Source organism: Trachurus japonicus, chromosome 21 (genome assembly GCF_045865225.1).
Source record: "Trachurus japonicus isolate A0001 chromosome 21, Traja_1.0".
Classification (NCBI taxonomy): domain Eukaryota; kingdom Metazoa; phylum Chordata; class Actinopteri; order Carangiformes; family Carangidae; genus Trachurus; species Trachurus japonicus.
Window position 1 is genome coordinate 10,236,688 of NC_140927.1, and position 21,244 is coordinate 10,257,931.

General features: G+C 39.7%; 1 protein-coding gene across 2 annotated transcripts in view; it reads right to left on the bottom strand.

The window, feature by feature from the left end:
• The window catches only part of lrp1bb (low density lipoprotein receptor-related protein 1Bb), a 288,370-nt gene that overhangs the window by 130,852 nt on the left and 136,274 nt on the right, over positions 1 to 21,244 (bottom strand). For both annotated transcript variants that reach the window (XM_085766198.1, XM_085766197.1), the window contains exons 7-13: positions 19,826 to 19,988; positions 12,657 to 12,879; positions 11,156 to 11,348; positions 10,879 to 11,022; positions 9,371 to 9,607; positions 8,602 to 8,782; positions 3,819 to 4,038 (exon numbers count right to left, since the gene is read on the bottom strand). In XM_085766198.1, the coding sequence (XP_085622324.1) occupies positions 3,819 to 4,038; positions 8,602 to 8,782; positions 9,371 to 9,607; positions 10,879 to 11,022; positions 11,156 to 11,348; positions 12,657 to 12,879; positions 19,826 to 19,988 (1,361 nt within the window). The remainder of the gene's footprint in view (positions 1 to 3,818; positions 4,039 to 8,601; positions 8,783 to 9,370; positions 9,608 to 10,878; positions 11,023 to 11,155; positions 11,349 to 12,656; positions 12,880 to 19,825; positions 19,989 to 21,244) is intronic.

Sequence of the window (21,244 nt, forward strand, 5' to 3'; positions counted from 1 at the left end):
CTTGCTGTTTGGATACCATCATAGAAATGATATGATCACAGTGTATGATGAATGTGATTCAATTTCTTTGCACAAATTTATTCACGCGGTGCTGTCTGCTTATAATAATGTTTTCTAGAATCTTGGCATTGATTAAATGGCATTTGCAAATAATTCATTAGCTTAATACGTCAGTACAGCTACAGTCGACAGGAGCAGTTGAGGGTGCAGGGATGTTTTGTTGGTAGTTAATGTGGGACGAGGGAGAGTTTTCAATCATGTCACTGCTTTGCAGATTGACATTTATCATTGTTAAAATATAAAACCCACACTGTGTCCAAAGTAGACCTTGATATGCAGACGGACAAAAGAGGTGAAATAAATATTTTGTATTGAATCCCCCGAATAATCCTTTTAGTTAAAGATCTCTGGTTCCAATATATTAAACACCTAGAGATGGATTGTAAACGACACTGCTGCGGGATGACTTTCCCTCTTTCTTTCCTAAGTATGAAGAAATCACATACGGACAGGTTTCTTGTCTTCTATACAGAGATTAGAATTTAATCCACTCAAGATAAATCATAATAATGGTGCACTATGTACTTTATATGTACAGGTGTGACTTCAACTCCACTCAGTGAGTTGGTTTAAACAATACACAGTTCTGTTATCCTGAATTTATCTTAATGCCTTTAAAGTCATCATGAGGCATGTAGATACATGTAGATAAAGAGTCAGGCAGAAATCCAGCTGTTTGACAGCTGTCAAAATTACCCACTGTGCTCCATTAAAATACTGAAGAGATGGCTTTGAGACCAAGTTACTCCCCAAACCACACAATTTGTAAAAATAGCAGTTAGCTTTAGTTTCAGTTATATAACAGCGGCAGTGAATGAAGCGAGAGAGCAGCTGTTTTGCATCTGTGTCAGTGATATTTAGCAGGTAAACACACACCTCTGCAGTGCTGCTTTTAGTCTGCCGTTTTGTTTCTGCTGCTGCTGCTGTCAAACGCAAGTTATATAAAATACATCTGAAATGATAAATTATTGTAAAATTATTATAATATGTAATAAGATATTCTAATGAATAAATCAGAGCCCTCAGGAGACAAAATGTCAATAGAAAGCCCTGCAGAAATGATATTTTGACAGTGATCAAACATTCAAAGATGGATATAATTTCAATTTATAGTAAATTTACTCAGATGGTTTTAAATCTAGATGACAAAACTACATGAATATATAGTTTCTTCTTTTAAAACAAAAAAACTTTAAGTCCAGCAGACTTGAATGCTGCCGTTTCAAGAGCCTAGTTTTTAGCATAATGTAAGATGGATCAGTAAGTGTGAGTATGATGGCTCTCACATTAAAGTACTGTAGTTACTTTTTAGTTAATTTTTAGCCTTCTACCATATTTATAACAACACAATTATGTATCGTTATGAATGATTCAATATAAAATCATGAGACCATGTAGAAATTGTGTTAAATTAGTGTTCTATGTTGTGAGTAACGACTAGGCCTAATGAATACTGAATATTCAAGGCTTAGAATAATTTAAATGTAAATTACATGCTTAATATCTGTTTTCTCCCACTCTCTCTGGAGTCATTGAGGTGATGTGTGTCTACCACCTCTGCTTGTTGCTGCTGCAGGTATCGGTCACTTCTTTTTTATTGTTTTCGTTTATTACTGTATAAAATATACAGTGTAATGTGTCCCCAGAGTTGTCCTCGAGTCTTTCCTCTGTCCATCCTTTCAAATATCTGGTGGCTATCTAGTGACTGCAAAGGCCCATGGTGTATGATTTATTTTATCATATGCTTTATCAGCTTCAGGTACTCCTATTAGCTAATAGGGCGGGTATAAAAAACTAAAAAATATAGTGCTGAAATTGGGGTCCTGACACCTGCAGCCTCTAGGTCTGCAGTAACATACTTGAGGAAACGTCCGATTCTTTGAATGCAAAAAGTCGTACAAATTCTTAGTAAACAAAAAAAAATCAAATTTTGTAACTCAGCAAGAGAAATACAATGAATATGAAAACCTGCAGAGAAAATTCTTAAAGTGATATGCCTCACTCCCGAGTCGATGACAAGCAGATAAGCCGTGTTTCCACTGCAGGAGTTCCTGGTAAAGGGAGGGGGTAGGAACTTCTACAGGAACCGTCCTCTCACTCGGCCCTCTCGGTGGCTGTGTTTCCACTGCAGTCGGACCCCGCGGCGACGTCATGAGTTTCGATCGCCGCTTAATCGTTGTGCGACAGTTTCGACCGTGACGTCACCCAGGCAGGTCACAAGCACATGCACCAAAATCATAACAACAACGGAGAAGGATGGAAGGAGCTGAGGCGGTAGGCGCGTTTCTGGTGTGTGTGTTTGTGCGCATGGCGGTTGATTGTAATCCTGCTTGAGTTTTTTTTTTTTTTTTTTTAACTTTTCACGGCATTGTTTTGTGGCGTTATGGATCCCCACTTCCCCAGTGTGTCGAGGTGCGCTGATATTTTCATTTCGCCGCGATGACTCAAACCCCCTCTGAATATCCTCAGTGCTGTAGACTGCAATCAATGTCTGCACCTCACCGTCGGTCCATTTGTGTACATCTTCCTGCTGTTTTCTTGTTGTTTACAGCGGTGTCTGCTAGGCTAATGCTCCCCTTCTGCTCCCCTTTTTAAAAATGCCGGTTGTTTTGGTGCTTTCTGGTAGCGTCAGAGCCTGCTCTAGCTTTAGCCAATCAGCGCCGGGTTAACCTCGAGCCCCACCCAGGAGCTTTTCAGGGCCGAACGGAGTACCTACCCTGGAGTAGGTACTCCGTTGGCCCCTGTAAAAGTTCCTGTAAATGGCCCTGTGGGGGAGGTTCCTGCAGTGGAAACACGCACCAACGGGGCTGGCCCCGTAAAATTACCCCGAAGTTCCTGCAGTGGAAACACGGCTATAGACACCATCCTTTCGACTGTGCGTGCAGTAACAAGGGAGATAGAGCCGTTATCGCCCGTAATTAGCTTAGCTCAAACGCTGGAAGTGCATAGGTAGTGTTAGCCTGCCTCCTACCCGAGCCGAAATCAGCAGTCAGAAGCTGATTTCATTTTAGCTCTAAACTCTGTAAATATATCACTTTATCGACATTTCAAACATTTTTAGGCGAGAAAGTAGCCGTTTAGATCAGCAGTGTGTCGTTAATTTGTCTAAATACCAGCTGTTTACAATTTTGTTAGGACAAATTTGGCGCTACTCAAGCTAGCCGCTGTGACCAACGCACTTCCAGTTACTTTCACAAAATAAAACACCCGTTGCCCTTTACATACAGAAAACCATGACGATAGAATTTGTGCTTTTTTTTTGTGCAGGAAGCTAACCTACCCTAGCTGTAGCTAGCTTGAACCAAATAAACCGTCTTTGCTTGAACCCTCCGTTTTGACCGATCTCGTCCCGTTACCGCCATTTGACCGCTCAAGATGCCTTAGCGGAGAGTTTTGTCAGCTCTGAGACGAAGATCGGCCCGCCGGTATCCGTTTAGAGAAGAGTGTCTCTGATGACTTTAGGTGGAGGCAGGCTAACACTACCTATGCACTTCCAGCGTTTGAGCTAAGCTAATTACGGGCGACACGGGCTCTATCGCCCTCGTTACTGCACGCACAGTTGAAAGGATGGTGTCTATCTGCTTGTCATGGACTTGGGAGTGAGGCAAGACACGAAAAAAAAAAGTTGGCGTATCCCTTTAAGTTAATTCTCACAAACTGCACAACTCTCAATTCAGCAAGAATAACAGTCAACACATCCCGTTAAGTCAGTTTCTTTCAAAAATGTGTGTACACAACTGCAACATATTGAAACTTACCATCCTCCCGGTCCCATTGAGGTGAATCTTCTCAATGTGATCGTAGTAGGCATCACACCAGTACATGGTGCTGGTGCTGTGATCCAGGGTCAGACCATTGGGCCACAGCATGTTGGAGGTGACGAAAATGCGGCGGTTGGATCCATCCATCCAGGACTTCTCTATCCGGCCAATGCTGTCATTGACTTCATCCTCTTCCCAATCTGTCCAGTACATCCAGCTGTCAAACAGATAGAGCACATATCTCAGGCAGAGCAGACATACAGCAATCATTGCAGCAATAAACCAGCATAATGAGGCATCACTTTAGTTCAGAGGGGAGTCATGCAGCACAATCATTAGCTCATGAGATCTGAACTACAGTAATACTCATTACATCACACATTCAAACTAAGTAATTTCACTGTAGCTGTCCCCTCCTCCTGGTTGTGCGAGTTGCTCCATTCACCAGCCTCCACCTGCTTTGATTTCTGATTAGTCAATACACATGTGACAGCACATTTCTGCAGGCCTCTCTCAAAATGAGCAATTCCATATTATAGTGAAATGGATCTTGTGTGTTCAGCTCTGCGCACCCACGGGAAGACATCAGTGTGGTCGCATACTAAATTTTTCACATGCTGCTTTGATTAATGTAGAAACATTATAGAGAACCCAACCTGTTCTGCCAAATACATAATATATGAACATTGGTTCCAAAAACAAGTTTTATCGTCACGAAAGGAAAGTTCTCTGGAGAAATTCAAATAAACTGGGGTACAGATTTCCCTGATGTAAAACAAAATAATCAAACATCTTTGGTAGTCAAAAGAGGGTGCATCATAACCTGAGAAATTATTCAGGCTTATTAAGTTAAAGTGCAGCATGACTGCACATCAATGCAAAGTAGGAGGACTTATTCCCCAAGAAAAAAAAAAAAAAAACAGAGAAAGTTTTCAGCTTATCTTGTGTGTGTGATGAGTTACTTTGTAACTCCCCAGTGGGCCATTGGAATTTGAAACATGATTGGGTCAACGATTTGATGTGATCTGTTCTCTAGTAACCATGCCCAGAGGATCTGCTCTGTTTGAGGGTTGCTGACTGAGCCATGTGGCCCCCTGTTTCTCATCAATGATAGAGGGCTGGCTAAGAGAAGATGAAACAGAATGGGATATGGAGGTGAATGAAGACTCCCTCTGTCTCGAAGTCATCTTTACAACCTCATGAATTATTGAGTGGTGCGCCACACTCGCATGCACACAGACACAGACACCATGAGATGTCCTGATGGACACCATGCAGCTGCACTGTTGGAGGAAGAAAACTAAAGAGTTTACATTATACTACCTCTGCTCTGTTAAACAAAGATTGAGGATAATGACTGATTATCCATAATCAATATTTTCATGAAGAGGTGCAGTGCCATACATTGCCTAACTGATGAAATAGTTTTGTGTGTGTCAGAGAGTTTGTTTTTTGTGTTTTTGTTTTTTTTGTATTGGCATAATTATCTGAATATATATTCTTTCTTTTTCAAAACAAGATATTTAACGTAATCATGTTCACAATTCTGTCTTGTTTATTGGACAAAATAATGACCAATTAAGACAAAAAACTAAATCAAGATATTTAAAAAAAACACAAGTAATTGTTAGTTGTTGGACAATTTTCATTCAGTGCAATCTATTATTATTGTAATTGTACGTTCAGAGGGTGTAGGGTTATTCATGTCTGTAAAATAAAAATGAATTTCATAAATAAACTTTAAAAATGCACTAACAGTGCTACAAAACCGTCTCTGGCAGTATGTGACTGATAAACACCCACTCATCCAGGCATCAGCGGAGGTGAGTTAAGCACCACTCAAATCAAATGATATTTGTATTGAGTTTTTTTTTTACGTGAAAACATGTATGAGGTTTCTAATACAGATAAATAAAAATGTATTAAAGTGTTTATTTGACATGAGTAGTTCTTATCGTGTCAAAACAGACTGAAAGTGGCAAACAGAGCAGAAAATAAGGCTGCAGAATGCATTAAAAAATCTGTTGGAGACATGCACCCATTTCACCTGAAGAGACCCTTCCTGTAGAGCAGATACGGATCAAAGGACTTTAGGTTCACATTGGATGTTCCCTAAAACCCCTAAAACGAGCCTTTCTAATCATTTGTACTGCCAGTGGGAGGGTCAGTGTAAAAGTCCTTAATTCTTACAGATAGAGAAACATCACATGATCAGAATTGTCAACACTGGAGGCCGTATCTGCTCCTAATAGAAACTTTTTGCACCATTTATTTTGAAATAGCAATGACCAAAAGGGAGACTCCAACTCAGTCACTCACAGACATTCACTTTCATAGCAATAGTCAGGCTTAAAATATCAATACGACAACTAAAAAGCAGATCAGGGTTGGGTAGTATGATTTAAAAAAAGAAAAGAAAAGAAAAAAAAGAGCACAGTCCAACCTAATGCCTTGTTGTCACACATGTTGGCCAAGGTAATTTAGTAAGCAAACACATATTGATTTAAATTAAGTCACAGTGTAACTTGCTGACTTACTTGCTACTGCTGCCCTCAAACACTTTGGAAGAAAAGACTGTTGAAGATATTTTCTAATGCTTCAAATTCAACACACATCTGTGCTTACGTACGTATAATACGGTAATTCATGGACCTTCATTACTGATGTCAAAACAGCAGAGGCTCAATCAAGGACAGCTTGACAAGCAGATTTTAGCTACAGGTCAGATGTGAGCTCCAGCCTTTATCAACAGGGCAAATCCATGAAAATGACAGACACAGAGGCTTGCAGTCAGTACTGCACCAAAAAATAAGGCAGTAAACAGATGAATGCAAACAGGCAATCTCAGCGCAATCACTCCCTTGTCAGTGTTGTTCCAACTGATGTCCATTTTTAAGCTTTCAAGCACTGGTTGCCTAACTTTTCTTGACAGCCCTCCACTTCAGGACACAAAGGAAGTGATTAATTGTACAGACAAATGGAATAAAACAATCAAAACTTACGATGAATAACTTTTGGTTTGCGGTTTTGCTCTGTGTGCCATGAGTATAGCAGTGAAACAGCTGTGTATAGCGAAATGTTCAGAACAACCCCGTTGAGGCTTGAAAACTAATCTCCGACTGCTATGGATTTGGTGTGTGTTAATACGATTTAAGCCTGAAAGTGTTAATCCTTAAGATCCTTAAGACACTCAATGAATTTGAGATTTGCAGCATCTTCTCTATATGTTAATTACCATCTTTGCTGGTGGGATCGTCTATACATAAACTTGCACAGGAAGAGCAAAGAGATGATCTACGTATGAGTAATGTGGAGAAACAGCTATCAAACAGGTTTATTGTGGTTAACGAGCTGGGAGCTCTGTTTAGGGTTTAGGAACAAAATGAGCCACCATTATATTTCTCAAAAGCCTCTGCAACCCCCTGCTCATTAAAATAGCAGAGTCCCTCAGATTTTCTTAGTTTAACCGTGCTGGTTTACTTGAAGGTAGGGGGTGCTCTTATCATTTTCACATGTTCTTTTGAAAGGTGCTTAGTCGAATCATCAGTCAAAGCAGATATCTGCTGAAACAGATGATCTTCAGGATTAGCATCTACAAAAAGGCACAGTGGTCTTTGGATCTGGATAACATGAATCACCCACTGAGACCACGGAGGTAGTCCCCCATTTTAATCTACTTCGTGGATCACTGACAATGATTGTTGTCAGTTGTGTTGGAAAAAGCAGTGATTAAATTCCTACACTGGTGTCTGAGCCAAAAAATATAGGAAGACAAATGCTGCATACATTTTGCAGCAATTTAAGGACTTTTTTTTCTAAATTTCCAGTTTTCAAATCTGCCAAAACCTACACCTATTACAGTTGTAACAAAGCAGGTAAACAAGACTCACAATCAGCAAAAGTACTGCACAAATCCAGATTTGCAGTCCACATGCACCACACCCGTAAGTTTCAAAAGAAGTCCTAACCAAATGTAAGCAAATGTATTTGTATAGAACATCAACATCCACAGATGTTATTCCATGTGCTTGAAAGAAGTAAAGCACAAATAAAAATGGAAATAAAAGACAATAGGAAAAAGGGGGAAAATATGATAAAATATAGTATCATAATACTGTATCTCATTAAAGTGGAAGATGAAAAGATTAGATGAAGGCAGAGCAGGAAAGAGTCATTTTCAGCCCCTTATGGTTTGGGCAGATTTGATCTCCACTGGGAACTGGTTCCAGCAGTGGGTAGCATAGTGGCTGAAAGCCATTTCACCTTGGTTAGATTTAACAAAGGCAAAATCTATAGTCGTCATGGTACTGGGGGGAACACAAAGGCTGAGGGTAATGATTGAATACAGAATCTATACCATCATTTTATAATTTCTATTAATTTTAATTTGACCAAGATGTAACCAGACCCAGGACCTGATGGCATTTATGTTCTATGCATCACACTATTGAACTAAAGTGAGATCACAGAAAATCATAAAAAGCCTATCCACCCTTTTTCCCCCTTCCAAACCCCATTAGGAGATATGAGTGGCAAGATAACATTTTTTCTCATTTACTGTCAGTGCTGAAGGAAATTGCACTGAAACCAACTGCAACACAGGACAACCTTTTTCTTACAGCACCTATAGCCTGTAGATGTCTAATTTTTAACCATACCCATACCTTTATCTTTTGCAGACGTGTTACAAGCATGTTTTGCTAGAAATACTCAGTACTCTCTACAGAAAAGTACTCTTTTGTACCCACAGTACAATACCAAGATTTTTTTTTTCACTGACCTGTTAAGGGGGTCGACCACAATGGCCCGAGGGTGCGACATATTCCCTTCCAACAGAGTCTTCCTCGTTTGTGAGGCTCTTTCCAGCCTGGCAACGCTGATTGTCTTCCTGTAGCCGTCATTGGTCCAGTACAAGTTATTCCCAATCCAGTCCACTGAGATTCCTTCAACATTGTCGAGTTCTACAAAAGAAACCTCAGCACAGAATTCAACAGAATCACCACATACAAAAGTCATCTGATTTGAATTTTTAAAAATATGTATGCCCTTCAGGGACAAATAGAAATATTAATATCTAATGTATGGAAAATAAGAGTTACAAACAGCATTCTAAGTGTCAAGAAAATGCAAAGAAAATACAGTTTATACAAATGGAATTGTCCAATATTTAGTATTAATAAAATCAGTTTTTAAATATGCAGTAGTTTCTTTTTGTATTGTACCCTATTACACACTCTCCCAATTAAACATTGTTTGATAAAGATTCAACTATACAAATAGTGCTTAATTATTTAAGTACTTACATAAATAATATAAAACTGCCTGTCTGTGGAACAGATTTTTGCCAGTTTAGTTAAAAAAATGTTTTACAGTTTGTGAGTTGTAGGCCTATGTTTTAACGTATATGGAGTGTGTTTTGAGTAGATTAAGAGCCCTGAAATGCATTAACCTTACATTAGAGGGTCACTATTATAAGCTAATGCACTGAGTCAACTTAATTTATGATAGAGAAATATTGCAATTAGTATAAAAACAGCTTTTAGGCCCACCATCTTTGAGTATCGTCTCTCTGTTAGTTCCATCTATCTTCTGCCGCCCGATTAGGAAACTGGTGGTGTCAGCAAAGTAGATATGTCCAATTTCTGTATGGTAGTCGATGGCTCGAGGGTTGACCAGGTCCTCAATTGGCACCATGTGCTCATCGCTGGACTTGATGTTCATATCCAGGCCTCGGATGACGCCCGGGCGCCCCTTGCCGTAGAACAGGAACAGATCATTTTTGGGTTCTACAAGGCAAGAAAGGACAGAACCCCTTTACTGTTATTGTCAATTAATTGGTCTAATTCATCAATGCTGATCCCAGCATTAAACCCTCTTACTGGCCACATTGTTCTTATATGTGAGCAACAGCCAGGGCCATCCATTCACCTTAATGGAGCCAGTAATCAGTGCCAATGACTATACTCTCCCCCCTCAATCACGCTCCTGCTACAATGCTGCCTTGACAGTAAAAGAAGCAAAATGCTTCAGCAAACACACAATGGCAATACTTACCTTGGCTGTGAACACTGCTTCTGATCTAAAATAACACGGTGTCTGGGTAGAAAGGCAAACAGAGAGGCCTAGAAAGCTGAGGCAGCTCCTCAGTGACTCGCCAGCCGCTCAGGGGGCTGTATGTTCCCGAACCCTTTGGGATCCTCCAGAGAGGTAAGAGCAGGAATGAAGGAGGGCTTCCAGTGAGAGAAGCAGACCTCTCCTCACTCTCAGCCCCCACCCAAGAGACTATGATGCTGGAGGTGAGGACCACACATGCCTCACTTCAATTTATCATTTTGTGAGGGAGAGACCAACTACCCAAGAGACAATTAAACATTGCAAGAGACCCAGATATCAAACCCCACCGTGACTGCTGTATGAAGAAGCACTACCATTTAGCACCGAATCTCATTATACTTAGGGAGAGGGAAAGCGTGAGCAAGGGAGAGATAGCTTGTGTCATCAGAACATCTCTGAGAGGGGAATAAATCAAATGTGTCATGCCAAGCATCCCAGTGCCTCTTTACCCCAATCGAAACATGGTGGGGCCCCAGATTGTGTCATCAATTTGATCTTATGCTTTTATTGTCAACTGCACAATGTCCAGCAATTGATCAGAACAGACAACAACTGCAGACAAACTTAAAACCTCATTATGACAATAATCAATCAGGATTGCGACGGGTCGATAGCGGAACGTCACTTTCAAATGGGTCCGTGTTCGCCAGTGCTCGTCTTTATCACTGTCACTCGGAGGCTGATGCATATGTGGCACACCCTCAGTTCTAATATGACACATGACCTTTATGGATTCATGTCAGTATCAAAGAGAGCAGTGATGCAGAACGTCCTTTTCAGGGATAAAGTCAGGATTTGTATTCATGATGAACCAAAGCACTCACATGGCAATGCTTTATAGGTGGATTTCTATGGAAGAAACATGATTGCTTTGATGGATATGTACCAAAACCCACAAGTGTATAATCATTTCTCCATCCAAGACAAAATACTGTGTACTGACTTTTGCAGGATTGTCCATTAGAGCCCAGGCTGTAGCCGGTACGACAACGGCAGGTTCTGGACTTGTAGCTGCCACTCAAAAGGCAGATGTGGGAGCAGCCGCCTGGCTTTCCATATGAGTCTGTGTCACATGCATGACTCCTGACTGCAGACAGAATTTGAGATGACAGCAAAATTATTACAAGCCAATGATCAGCGTCATCTGTACTTAACACAAACTCCAGCTCGCGATTCATTCAAATGGGGTAAATTCTGACACTATAGAAAATGTTCTTTACCTTTTGGCTGAGTGAGTTTGTGGTAAACACGGAGCCCTCTAGTATTCCCCAGGCTGGCCAGTGTCGTGCTCTCTGCTGTGATGTTGAACCTGTGGATCAGCAGCAGCTCCACAGAAGAACTCCCTTTGGAAGGGTCAGAGTGGGTAGCATAGATGTAATCCTCAAACACAGCTAATGCATAAATGTACGACACCTGAAAAACAAGACAGATTCATGGTGCTTTTTTCCCCTTCATTCCCAAAGCCAAAAATAAGTAAAACCACAAGAGGAATAAGAGGACAACAATAACAAAAAATAAATTAATGAGTTTATTCTTCTGACATGCAGCCATGAGGGGGATGGGGAAAAGTGGTGGAGCTGTGCATTTGGCAGCCCAAACAGGGTCAGAAACTGAGCTCTGAGGGGAAGCGACTGCGGCCCTGACGCCACAACCTCCATGCTACATTTAGCAGGCTGACACACACTAAGCGACATGGCTGGATGATCTGCATTCACAAGAAGTAAATCTGCTCACCGAGTGACACCTTAACATCAGGGGCACCAAGAAACATGCTTCAGAATATATAAATAAACAAACCACTCAACCATCTCTCTCTGTGGAATTTGCCTCAGCACTCTACTTTTACATCGGGAGCTTTTACACATACTGCTGCAAAAGATATATACATATACTGCGCTTGCATCTTTACCTATCATACAGCACATGTACTGTGTGCTGCTTGGTCCGTGCTTGATTGAATATGATGACAGAAACAAATAAGTGTTGATTAAATCTATATATTATGAAAAGAAATCATATTTTTACTTATTTTCAAGGTGATCAGCTTCACATGTAAAACCAATATGAAATAAAATGTAATTAACAGCTTTTGGAAAATGCCAATGAATTGAGAAAAAAGTGATTTCTGATTACTGACTCTGATAAACAAAGACAAAATGAGCTTACCTGACATGATAATCCTAATAAGATCACAAACTATCAGGGAAGGTAATACAGTTCAGCAAAACCTACTAGTTTCTTTCTTTCCTTACAAAAGAGTGAATGTCTAGTCCAAGCTCCTTGAAAGGGTTACTTACTGAATAGTCATAATTTATGATGAAAGCCTTCAGAAGAGGACTACAGTAGAGACAATTCATATGCTTATTTAAAAGACAGCCACACATGTGCCTCGGTTTTTGCAAGTTAATAAATCATCTGTTAGCCATTCAAAAGCCCTTTTTCTATGAAAATGACGAATGAATTATAACAATGAGCACAAAATTTACCACCTGTCTAGCTGTGATATAAAGCACCATGCCCTGAATCTGCAAATTAACACAGAAACACTCACTGACATGACACAATCTCACAACTCTCCTCAAATGAAGAGGGAGAAAGTGCTGATAAGAGGCGACAGTTGTCTATTCAGATTCCCAATGACATTTGTCCACAATGGTTCCTTATGATGTGGAGCCCATGGAAGACAAAAAAGCAGCGCTTACGGTGAAACGTGATACTCACTTGGCTCCCGTGGATAATTGTGTGCCTATTCCTGCCATGATAATCCACCACATCAATGTAATCCAGGTAGGCGTCTGCCCAGTACACCAGCTTCTTGACCACATCCAAAGCCACAGCAGTGGGCTGCTCAATTTTATAATCCACCAGCCGGGTCCGGTTGGTGCCGTCCATATTGCAGCGCTCCACCTTGGCCACGTTCCCATAGTCAGTGAAGAAAAGCATTCTGCAGAGGGTGGGAGTAATCACATTATTAAATACTACAAAGGATGTTGTCCACTTTATTGTGGGAGCAGACTTTCACTCTTTGCTCCAGATCTTCTAAGAACTTACTGCATTTCTTTTACATATAGCAAATAAATCACAACCACACTATGCACATAAATATTAGTGTATTGCTTGGGGTTGCTTCGTGTGATGCTGCATTTACCTCAAGACATTTGATGAAACATGTTGCTATATAGCATGATATGTTGTTTCAAGCAGCAAATCACTGTATAAATGCATCTGCTGTACAGTGATTATCCAATCGCACCCTTGCAAGCATAATGAGGCACGACAGGCATGACAAGCTTTTGATACGTCCACATGTTGAAGTGCTGTGCATGGAGCTGTAGTACGATTGATACAGTATGGTAAAGACTTGGGTGGGATACTTCTTGTTTTTTTCATATACTGTATGTATATATATATAAAACCATATAAAACCAAAACCAAATGAGCAAATGTGTGAGTAATCATTTCTCTCTTGCCAAGTGAGGTAGGCATCCAAATGCAGTTATGTTAAAATGAAATAACATAGCCTGACACTATAATTCTTATATACAGTAATAATAGTGAGGAATATAAATAAGTCTTTTGGCACAATTAAGCAATAAATCAATCAAGCTACAAAGAAGTGTAAGACTTAATTTACAGGACTCTTCTTTTGAAACAACTTAACTACCTGTGGGGCTAACAGTAGCCTGCTCTTAGCCAGTTACCTAATTAAACTGTGAACTCATAAAATCCTCTGACATTTATGTTGGCTGTCAAAACTGACATTTGCAGCTAAAAATCTAAGGCCTCCTTTTGTCAACAAAGACAGGTCCATTGTTTCATAAACCATTCATTTTAAGTTTTAAGTCTGTTATGTGCAGAAAGTGACAAACACGAACAAAGGAAAATTGAATGCAACTGTGCAACATACTTTTTACTCTTGATACACAGAGTATCATGTTATTACTGTATGTCTGCCTTTGAGTGAGGCACACGGAAACAATAACCAAGGTCACTGATTCGTTTGGCGATGCTTGGCCTAAACTATCTACAGGACGTGTTTTTGAAATCAGCAGTTCAAGTCGAATTATTACAATCCAACAAATGAATCTGTTCCTGAAAAGTATGAAAATACAGATTACACATGCTAGATCAGATCTAAATAGGACCAGCCGCTTAAGTGCGGCGTCAGGCTCCAATTATAATAAGGTGTTAATATTAGATTAGTGATTATGTCAGCAAAGCTCTACCCACAGTCAGTGCCCTGCATGCAGTCACAACTGTTCCAAACGTATACTTATCTCTGAGGGAAATGAGAGAAGTCACCGTAAAACACAGCTGCATGAAAACTGCCGTGTACGAACGTGTCTCCCAACTATAGCTCCACACCTGCTGTGAGCCTGCTACGAACGTGAGAAAGAATTGCTTCTCAGGCACAGAGCACCAGTTATTAGTGACAATTAACTCCCTATATGTGGGTTCCAGAATTACTCCGACTTTCAATTTTATTCAGAAAAATGTCCTCTGTTGTGACAATTGCTTTCAGCCCCATTCACTCTCAGTACAAACTGTGAGGTGTCTGCAGGCACAACATAAAATGAAAGGGGAGGCAACTGACTGGAGGATGACAAAAGTTAAACACGTTCCTTCCTTCAGTGTGGAAATATGGTTCTGTAATGTTTTGTGTTCTACAGTAAAAAATACCTCATTGTAAAAATACTCTGATTTGATAAATAAAACCACCAATAACAGGTAATGTGTGACTTACAGGACGAATAACTGTATTATGCATTGTACTGTCTTTAAATAGACTACCTACAGTAAAAAGGTTACTGTTTACATTTATTTCACAATGCCTTTTTGTGAACAGATTCATTATTATTGGGGAAGGAATAATGTGTTTTGTAGCACTGTGTAACAATTTTGCTCTGATGAAATGGGCTCCAGCTCAGAGGACACTAATTAAAGTCATTATGGGAGGCATCTGTGGCTGAAGAAAAAGAAAAAAGTATTAACTATAAAAAAGACAAGGGTAAAAAAAAGATAACAAAAGAAAAATTACAGGGGAATCGTGTGGCGCATTGGTAAAGCAGGCACCCCAATTACAGGGGCTACTGTATATTCGAATCCCGCATGGGGCGGCCATTTACTACATGTCATTCCCCCTCTCCCTGCTTCCCCATTTCCTGTCTCTCTATATCCAATAAAGGTGAAAATGCCCACAAAATATACTTTAAAAAAGAAAAATTATAGATAAATTAAAGCAACACATAAAGGGGTATATAATGTTAGAGTGAAACAAGATTTAAACATTGTACACATTTTTAATGCCAAGTGAGTCTGCTCTCTGATCCACCAAAGGTCCATAGGCAAAATGCAACAAACACATAATTTCCCCTGTTTTTTTGTGGTAAATTTTGGGACATGTCGAGGCCGGGCTGCAGAGGACCCCAGGCAACGTGAGTAGACATAAATTGATAGAAAGTATATGTTGCGCAAACCATCTACTGTAAGTACCTCTGAAACAAGGAGGGCTTGAGAGTCAATTCTAAAAAAGATACAGTGTAACTCAAAAGAAAACAGGTATAATCTGTAGACTGGTGTGTTTCTCGGAGACTGAATAACATCAGACAATACCTGAAAAGTCCTTTAACACAAATAAAGATTTATCTTGGATTGCCACTTTAAGTAGATGGAATTTCTAGGTCTGCACATACACTAATTAACATGGAGGGCTTGCCACGCTGTCTTACTGTGGCACTGTGAGGACGGAGCTCCAACAGCTGCCAATGATAACGAGCTCTAGCCAGAGAGCAGTGGGAAGCCGACTTAATCTGCACAAGTCAAGTCAGGGGAGAGATGGGATGGCCTTTGAACCCCAGATCAGGCTGCGCTGAAAAACTGTCAGCGTCAGCAAGGAACCCAGCTCCCCAAACAGGTGCACCTCCATGTGGCATACAAATGATAGCTTTCTGGGATTAGGATGGTGCTGATGCTACTATAAATCTGCAGCTACTAGATCCATGTTGGATTCTGGAACTGAGCATCCCTGATAAAATGAACGGCTTGGGATGAGTGAAAAATCTCATGGTGAGACAGAAAACTGTGAAGACACTTTAACTACCCCATGGTTACAAGTGATGAACAGTAAAAGCTGTATACTACATAATATACTATACATTTTCTCTGATGTCCTTCAGCTACTTTGTCCACATTAGCAGTTTTTTTTAGTTTGTCAAGGGTTTTGACCTTTGACAACGAGATATCTCTGTTTGTGTATGTCACTTTCTTACTTAAGTATGGTGACGCATCAAATATTAAACTGCAACACATCCTTTAAAGTGATGGTCTTTTTTGTGTTTTCCTATTCCATTCTGCAAAACTCTTAAATGTAATAATTTGGTGACTTAGTTTGAAAGTGAGCGTAACTCAAAAGCTGTGGGGAATTTGTATTACACAGTTTTACTATTTTTGTATTTTGAAGTCAAACATTTGCTTATGCCACTATTCTTTTGGAAATCTACGAACAGCGGCAGTATCCTCTCTGACCTTCATATACTATCCCATTTTTCCATTTTTAGACATGATGGCAGTCTGTTACCAAGACAACTCACTGCTATAATACAGTATTGGGTATCTTACTGATAATAAGCCTTATGCTAGAACGAAGGCCATCAAAGAGATTCTCAACTGCTGATGGGTAATTCGGGAGAATCTGCAGAATTCACCAATTTTCTCAACTTTTCTCTTGGGTATGTCTAAAATTCACAAGTGGTCGTGTGTGTTAAACAAACAGACTGCCTTTCCCCACAGAGAGAAAACAATTGTTGATGCTAGGAATAGCAGGGGAATTGATTCTCAAGTTTAAAACAAATCTATGACAAACTTAATGCATGATAATATTCTGTTTACCATCATCACCACCGTGGTTAACCAATTTCCTGAGAGATTTTTTTAGACATTTGCATTTATATTGCCATATTTCGTCACAGCACATTATACAAGTCAGTCGTTGTTAGGAAAATTCTATCACTTTGACAGTCAGCCTCAAGGTCCTTGTACACGGACCTTGAGGCTGACTGTCAAAGTCCAGTATGAACCTCTGTTGTAACACCAAACAGTGTAACATCTCCATACTCTAGGCTGCAATATTCTCCAGTTCAATATCTGTTCCCCCTGGACTGTCTGTCTCTAATATACGTAAGTCATAGACCTCTCTGTATTAGATTCCTTCCCTCATTCCCCTGCACTGTGCTGTTCTGATAACACAACTGTGTTGGATTATTACAGTATTTTCTAATGTTTTGTCTATATGGCAACTGACTCTATTTCATGTTTTATTTTATTTGCTTATTTCTGACAGCACTTGAGGTTAAACAATATGTATTTCTTGTTTTACTCTTTACTTTTTTTTTTTTAATGAGACCCAAAGAGACATCTGTATATGATGAAGAAATGTATCTCATCAGCATGTACCTTGCAGTAATAAGCGAGTTTATGCAGTTGAGATTTTGATGAATCCAACTTGAAATACTTGTATGAACAACCTTCATAGCAAATAAAAGTAGCAAGTACTGTACGAATTTTCAGATATGAAAATGACTCAGTGTGACATCCCCTAACTTTTCCTCTGGGACCACCATGACATTTAGATGTTTAGATGAGTTTTTGTAAAATATATCAACGACTGTTGGAAGGATTGTCATGAAAATTGGTACAGACTTTCATGGCTCCCGTAGGAATGATTATAATAAATTTGGCGAGCCCCATAAAAAGATTACCATTGCACCACCACATGACAAATGTTGCCACAGAACATAATCCAAGTAATAACATTTTTCCAAAATGTATTTGGTAAAATAAATTAGCAGGAGACTAACATCATTTCCACAGGCTGTCTCAGTGGTCTAATGTCTTGTGCTGAACAGCAGACACCAGTGAATGTGGCATACTACATCATCCAGGCTTGACTAATCTTGCCAAACATGATTATATAGGACATTCAAAAACAGAAAAAAGTAAAAGAGAATATCCCTTCCTGTCACAGGTATGGACTAAAATGGGACTCCCAGGAAGCTTCAGTTTTGTAATGCTGATAAGAATTTTAGCCAATGGACCATAAAATAAAAAAGGGTTTTCCATCAAAAGGCTGTCCTATAGCAACGTTAAAATGCCTTACTCGATAGTAAGAGAGGCAGGACAATAAAAATGGAGTGCCAAACCAGAGCATATTCTATAAACACTGCTCCTCACGCTGTGCTCCTATAACACCTCCTTGATTTCTTTTGTTTTCACTCCATTGCTCCAGGCTGACAGACCTCTCTCGGGCTCACTTTTTCAGAAACGGAAAACAGAAACAACCATGTCTCTCCAATTAGAGTCGGGGAGAAGCCTTGGAAAACTTCTTATACAGTCAATCTAGCCAGCTGCCTGCATGTCCTGCTCCCTTGTGTGCCAGGAGATTCTATATACACACCATCATCCCTGTATACAAAGAAAAGAAAGAAGGAATGGGTGCATATACACTGTGTGTGTGTGTGTGTGTGTGTGTGTGTGTGTGTGTGTGTGTGTGTGTGTGTGTGTGTGTGTGTGTGTGTGTGTGTGTGTGTGTGTGTCAACTGTGATAACATTAAAATCCAGAGAAAAGCCATCCTGACTTAAGGGAGATGATCCACACATAGCCAGCTTATAAGCAACTCCGACATTATATACTATATTTATCATTAGCCATATTGCTTTTCAGAGGCTGACCAGCATTTAATGAGTACACAGAGACGCTGCCAAGCAAATCAAAATAGTCCAAGTCATTAAGAAACCAGCAGCTAATTATTTTGATTAAACCCAGTGGTTTACAGCTGCTATACCCGAGCTGTTAAGTAAATAATAAAGTATGAAGAATAAAGTCTACAAACTAGGAATCCACAAAGAAACAATGTAGTTCAACTTCAACCTTTAAATTAATCAGAATGTGTTAAGATACAGATACAAATGTCTTGATACTACTGTATGAGGAGTGATCATGATACAGTTTAATACACTATCATGGTGTACAGCAGAAAGCTTCTTCCACAGTTCCCAATGTTTCATGGAGGTTATTACTCTGCTACAAATTACAGTACTGATGCCTTTTTTTTATTTTGAGAAAGGCTTCTGCACCATTAATGTGTATTGCCATTTCTAAAATCTCCCAAAAAAGGTAAATTATTTAAGATTTGCTTTGCCTTCAAACAGCATGTTCTCCTGTCCTCATAATATAATGGATGTCCACTTATTTTGCTCAGAGCAAATAAAAGCACCAAAAAAAAAAAAAATACTGATGATCTTGGCATTCAGCTGGAGAAAGCCATTTATTTAAATTATTTTGACATTTTGTGCTTTTCCACAATGACAAAGGAAACTGCTTAGGAACAAATATTAGTTCTGCAACTTTGTCATCCGTGTGAATGTAAACCACATGCTGTAAATGTTTCACATTTCACCGAGGGCAGTGTGGGGATAGTTTGTAATCGGCAGTTGCTTTGTTTTTTTTGTGTTCTCTACAGAGACAAAAAAAAAAACCTGTAATGCAAAGTCCTGCTGAGGCAGTTTCAATTGAGGGATGAGGGGTGAAATCAGTGAATACAAATGAATGTCTAGACAGTGGAAGCTGCCTCAAACATCAACAGCTATTCACCAAATTACACAGCTCAAAGAGAAAAGGGAAGAGACGAAGGAAAGAGAATCATTTAGGTCCCTTAATTGCAACTCACTCACATTCTTCCAGACTGGTCAGTGTTATGCACAGTAATTCTTTCCCCCCCTTCTCTGCTTGTGTTTTTTTTTTTTTTTTTTTTTTTAACAATACATGCATTATGATAAATGAGCCTTGGAAGCCTTTCAGAAACATTGCATTATATAGGCTGCAGAATACTTACCCCATGAGAGGATCCAGAGCTATTCCTTTAGGATTCACTAGGTCTAGTTGTAGGATAGTCACACATGTGTCGGCAGCATGGTTACAGACAAATATCTTGTCGGTGACCCGGTCGACAAAATAGAAATTCCCCGTCAGCCAGTCAATGGCCATGTGCTCCACATCTGCAATGAAACAAACTGAGCTTAGATTCTTGTGTAAAACAGCTGAATTATACAGTATATATACAGTATATATATATATATAATATATAATATGCAATAAACTTGATATGTTTCAGAACCACAGAGGCAAAGCTATCTCAACGTTTAGTCCCTTTTCAAACCCCAAACATACTGGTTGCTAGAGATTCTACACATCCCATAATACACATTGGATTTCTTTGATATGTGTAACTCAGGCATGGGTTTGTAATTCAAGTTTTCTGTTAAAAAAAAAAAAAAAAAAGGCACCAAGCCAAAAAATAATTAACTCTGATGACTTTCAAAGACTAAGTAGTGCTCACCATGACGGGTAAACTAATCTTCATGTGTAAAATTGGTGCAATGGTCCTTTAAATTATACCATGACCCCTGAGAATCCTTGTTGATTGGCAGGTTTTCATTGTTTTCTTCTGAAGGACAAATGTCAACAACCTGACTAGCAAAATGTACTGTAGGTGTTTATTGGCATCTCCATATTTACTTCATAATCATGTACCAACCTGGCACAAGGCACAATGCAACTCCTACTTTCCGTTATAGCTTTAGACTGACATAGTTTTAGTTTGTTCATCCAGTGCCAATAGTGCTTAAACAGCAATACACAGTCTCTTCTCTTTGCGCCCATGATGTGTTGGTCTCAGAATGAAGGAGGTCAGGTGAGTTGTCAGGGGTTGTTAACAGCTGGTCTTAAGTCAGTGTTTCACTGTTATTTTAGAGCACTTTGTCCAAAGAGTGATATGTACATGTTGCCTAACATCGTCATGTATCATGGTCATTTCCTGCATGGCGCTCTTCAGAGAAGTGTTCACCGTGTGAAGCTTTGCACAGCGTGTTGACTGACTCAGCCCCACTTTGCCCCTCAGAGTCACATAGCTGCTGTGTGCTCACTGGTCAGTGACGGTATGTGATCAACTGACCGCAAATAGAATCTAATTCTGTGTGAAACACTGCACCATTATAATAGCAATAAGCCAAAGTGTAAGCGCTCCTGGCTTTTAAAGGGAATGGGTGATGGCACTGTGATCGGTTTATGGGATGTTATGCCCATGAATAGTCCTATGAATAATTAAAAGATTAGGTACAACCCCTTTGAACCATGCACCCGGTGCAGTGACTGTTTTTTTCTACCATTAAACTTAATAAAAAGACCTGGACTCCTTAGTGGTTAGCACCTGTCGCCAAACAACAAGAGGGTTCTGATTTGATACCCAAGCCTC